The sequence below is a fragment of the Limulus polyphemus genome, unplaced genomic scaffold, assembly GCF_000517525.1.
Source record: "Limulus polyphemus unplaced genomic scaffold, Limulus_polyphemus-2.1.2 Scaffold10070, whole genome shotgun sequence".
Classification (NCBI taxonomy): Eukaryota; Metazoa; Arthropoda; class Merostomata; order Xiphosura; family Limulidae; genus Limulus; species Limulus polyphemus.
This window is the reverse complement of record NW_013675680.1, coordinates 15,215-20,091: the sequence shown is the minus strand read 5'-3', so window position 1 is coordinate 20,091 and position 4,877 is coordinate 15,215. Positions and strand designations below refer to the sequence as shown.

The window sequence follows — 4,877 nt, the reverse complement described above, 5'->3', positions numbered from 1 at the left end:
CAACATTTCTTCAAACTTGTTGCTGCTTATTTTTACTCTTAATTCTTCTTTAAATATTACGACTCTTTCTTTTAACTTCTCTCTTAAATTCCCACCCTTTTCTTCTTGGTCTTTTAATTTTTTGCAAATTTCCTCTTTGGTTTTCTTTCAATTTTCTGTCATATTCATTCTTATCTTATTTTCATAATTTCATCATCTCAGACAATAATGTTATCTTTTATTTTCATCAAAACAATCCTTACTTCTGACACAAGTATAGTAATGTTGTTCTTTTGTTGGGCAGATTATTTTACATTATTTGGGGAAATAATTCAAAGTCAGGTCCATGTAACGATAACAAATTAGTATATTGTTACGTCTCCGTTTGTTAATTGATTTTTCCGTAACTTCGTTCTGACGAAATTTTAACGACACAAGTCTTTACTTAATAAAACTGGTTTATTCTTTCCGAATACAACTTTAGCGATACACTCAACTTCAACAATCGCGCTAAACAAACGCTAAACAACGAACGTGCTCAATAATACTTCTGACTGCAGATCAATTACTCACTGTCTATACACACACATTACATTCCGTTCTTTTATATACCAGCCTACCCTATCTAGTAAATACTAGAGCATTTGCCAAGATATGGGATAGTTCTAGAAACAAGAGGGCGTGAGAATAGTCACCTGATCTCGATGACGCAACAATATTTTTGCCCCCAACACCAGTTGCTCAGTGGCATGTCTGTAAGTTTACAGCACTAAAGGCTTGGTTTCGATACTCGTAGTGGGAAGAACACAGAGAGCTCATTGCTTAACAAAAACCCAAATTATCATATTCACAAATTTAAAGACTGTGGTACTATGTACGTCACATTTACAGCCACGACCACAGTACTAAACTGTTGTAAAAATATACTTACTTGGAAAAAATCATGGATGATCGATCAAGTAACTGATAATAAAACACTGACTAATTGTACGCTAACTGATACAAAACACTCTCTGTCTGATTCACTCTACCGACTAGAAACAACTCTATCTTCTCTTTTTAATACCTCCTGAACCTCGTGTTTATAATCGACTCGCTGAATGTACTAAAAACTTGACGTCAAATTCTAGAACATTTTTATGCTGCATTATTAAATTTTTCGATCTTAAAGTTATGCGTTTCTATCTCATAGTGAGAAAAAAATTAGCTTATAATACTATAACATTGCAAAATATGATGTAGTTTGACTTCGAAACAGGTTTTTAATAAAAGAAATAGATTGCTGAATGTTCTATTAATAAAAAACAATAAAAACGTGCAAATTATGAAGAAATGTTATAAAACCATATCATAAACATAAGACAAATCAAATTAAATTGGTGTGTGTTTTATTAGCAAAGCCAAATAGGGCTACCTGTTATGTCCTCCGAGAAGAATTGAACCCCTGATTTTAGCGTTGAAATCCGTAGACTTACTGTCGTCCCACCGGAGGACCAAATTAAGGGCTTGTACGATATTTAATTTCCATTTAATATTATTATTTATAAAACCAAAACCAAATCGTATAAATACTTTTATGAATTTTATTTTTTTTCTAGATGTCGTACTACCATAATGCAACGTGGATTAATTTATGACGCTGTTTTGTGTTGCTTCATAGTGCTGTAACTTTGTGAACCTGTCGTTGGAACGAGATTCGTCAGAAAACCATTATTTCGAAAATGAAATATTTTACGAAGATAAATTTGCCATTATTGGTTGTTTATAATATTTTTTGCATATTTCTTCTCATTTATGTAGAGAAAAGTGTGGGAGTTTCTATTGACAATGCATTAAACAACAAAGAGTTTATTGATTTTCAGAATACTCCGAATAGTACAATTACAAATGAAACTGATGTTGCCAGTGATAGTGATACTGATGATAAAGACGTTAAAGGTAAGTGTAAACTGTAATACTAAAGACAAGGCCTAACTAACCCCGAGTTTTTTTTTGGGTTTTTTTTTCAGAATTTGTAGTGCGTACTGGAGGGATTTGAATATTTTTGCAATAAAGTTAGTTTTGCTCTCCATATCATAATTTTTTTTAGTTCAGCCATCGTTTTGCTATTGCGGTTTCATGAACTGATTATGAAGATTATTTCTATTATTGGTAATATTGAGTTGGAACTTGTATTTGTAAGTTGCAATGACGAAACGTTGGCTAAAATAAAAATATTTTCTATTAGTATTATTATCTGTAGAATAAAGGTCGTTTTTTTTCTTCAACTAACCATGAGTTACTAGTTTTGCCAACCAAAGCAAGAGAAGTAGTGGTATTAACTGTGATAATATGAAAAACATATTTTTCACTTGCATCAGAGCAATTGAGAAGGAATAATTTATGTATATATTGCAGTGGTGTACATAAAGTAAAGATCATATGTTGCACATTGCAGCAGTGTAAAGAAGCAGGACAGAATGCTGTTATCAAGACACACAGTAGTGTGTCATGCGGCCAAAACAACCAGCTGCAGGACACTGTGTTATTAACAGGAGTGATAATTTAGCAATTTTCCACATTCTGTACCTCAGACTGTGGTAATCCAAAGTATTGTATATTTTCAGTGGATGTGTTCTTCTGGACTCTTACTTCACATACCAGAATACCTGACATATAACATCTCCAATTTTGATTGAGTTTCTTCTTTTTTTTTCTTCTTTGCACCAAAAGTACAAAAGCTATTCGATAGAAAAACATACATCCTGCTATCTATGATTGGTATCTAAACCTTTTTCTAGTCTGTTTTCTTTATAAAACCTCAGTTGTAAAACTTTTAGCCAATCCTAGTCAAAGGTGTCAATTTCAGTATCATGTTATTCCAATCGCTGTATCTCACATTTAACAAATCATAGGATGATAAGGAAAGCACGTGATGAAACGTTGTTCTCTGAATTTTACAGTATGAATGTGGGTAGTGCTTATTATGGTAACTGCCATTTTATTAGAGGTTGTATTTAGTACTGGCCAATAGGGCTTTTCTATAAGCGTTAGAAAAGTTGCTTCTGGAAAAAACTGCATGGGATATACGTGACTTTTATTTTTCTTATATAGTAGCTTAAGTCATGCTGCATGGTATATCTGTTTATATTAATCATTATATTGAAAAATTAACTCAAAATAGATATATTTTTTAGGAAAGAAGTTGATCCACAATTGTTAGGGTTAAGAGCTATTGAATGGCGAGTGCAAGGTCTTTACATGAAGTAGGCTTACAACTTTGAACTGAAAGAGTTTGTGATTTTTGATATTCTTTTGTATTTAAATTTGCAGCTTTAAGTTCAATAATTTAGTTCATAATAAAAATATGATTTAGTATTTATAAGGATAACTTTGTGTCATTTGTATGTACTACTAGTACCACTTTGATAGTTTTAGGCTTATCGTAAGAATTTTATAATTTGTTAAATTACATAAATTTTATACAAAAGTTACAAATCAAGATAACATGCATACAAAAGGAGCATCAATGTATGGATAAACAATATCAAATTTATAAGTTATGCACTGAGAAGTATACGTACAGCTGTTAGTAGATGATGAAGCACAGGTCTGACTTTGAAGAGTTTATCATGCTTAGGATCAGTTTTAGGTGGATTATTAGTATTGTCATTGAAATGAAAGAAGCGAGCAATAGTTATGAATTTTTCTCTGGAAAATATTGAAGAAAACCAGGGAAACTGAAGTGAAGGAATGGTAGACCAGTAATCTGTAATAAATGGTAAGCGAGTTATACCCCCAGAAATAGTTAAACCAATAAAAGCTAAAATTTCTTCAGGAGTAACATCACTATATTTCAGCAGTTTCCTTTTCTTCCTGACATCGTTGTTTAGGTGTTCCCCTTGCTGGTGTGCAAATCTGTTTGTTTCTTCAACAATTTTGGTAACAATGCTGAGAGAAAAAAAAAGTTGAAAAAAAAATCAAGAGGAGTTTGACACCTACTTGCTTGACGGGAAACAGGCTCTCCTCGGATGAAGTTCCTCAACAATCTGGGCTGCTCAACCTTGAGAACTTCCCATTTCCATTCTGCACAACAGGCCAGGGGCTTTTCTTGTGTCTTCTTTCCTCTGGCCATTTTGGAAGTTGTTGTAGTGCTGGTCATTGGAAGATAACTAACCTCAGATTGTTGGTGGTCATGAGGAGAGTCTTCTTCCCTTGAAGGTAAGTCAGTCTCCTCAAACAAATTTGAGTCCAATAAAGCTGGTTCTTCCTCCTCTCCATCTTTATTTGTGGGTTCTTCAATCTCAGAAAGAGACTCCTCTTCAGAGGAGGAACCGAAAAACAATTTCAGAGCCTCATCTAATGAAAGATTTTGTTTTCTTTCTGAGTAGAGAAGTATCTTCCATCTAAGAAACTTAATATGCTGTTAATATTCAGTTGACATAATGGATATATATACATTTGAATTATTGAGCTTTGACTTTAAGAATACATTTAACAAATGTACATTTTGTTTGTATGTGTATGGACATAAGCAAAATCACAAAATATAGTAAAAACTAATTCATATGATGTACAACTAATGAAGCTGATTTAATTTATCATCAAAAGTAAGAAATACACCATGGAAATTTACTAATTACATGTTATATAAAAAAGCATACATCTTACTTTATGTGGTATCCAAGTATGTGTTGGGAGATACTTCATTCTACCTCTTTATTCTTGATATCCAAAAACTAAAAATAAATGCAAGAAACTATTATTTTGTGTAAGGAGCAGGTAGAACTAATACTTTCAAACAGTTTGTACATAAATATGTAAATACTTCTGATATTACATTACTGAAAGATATCACTCCATGTATGATGGTGATATATGTGTGTGTATAAACTAAAATAAAATAAAGTGAAAATAAT

The 4,877-nt window shown here is 32.3% G+C and overlaps 1 protein-coding gene across 1 annotated transcript in view; it reads left to right on the top strand.

Moving 5' to 3' along the window:
• Window positions 1–1,608: 1,608 nt before the first annotated feature.
• Window positions 1,609–4,877, top strand: part of LOC106476216 (porimin-like) — a 12,745-nt gene continuing 9,476 nt past the window's right edge. The window contains exon 1 of the mRNA XM_013936881.2: window positions 1,609–1,917. Within this exon, the coding sequence (XP_013792335.1) occupies window positions 1,701–1,917 (217 nt within the window). The 5' untranslated portion in view covers window positions 1,609–1,700. The remainder of the gene's footprint in view (window positions 1,918–4,877) is intronic.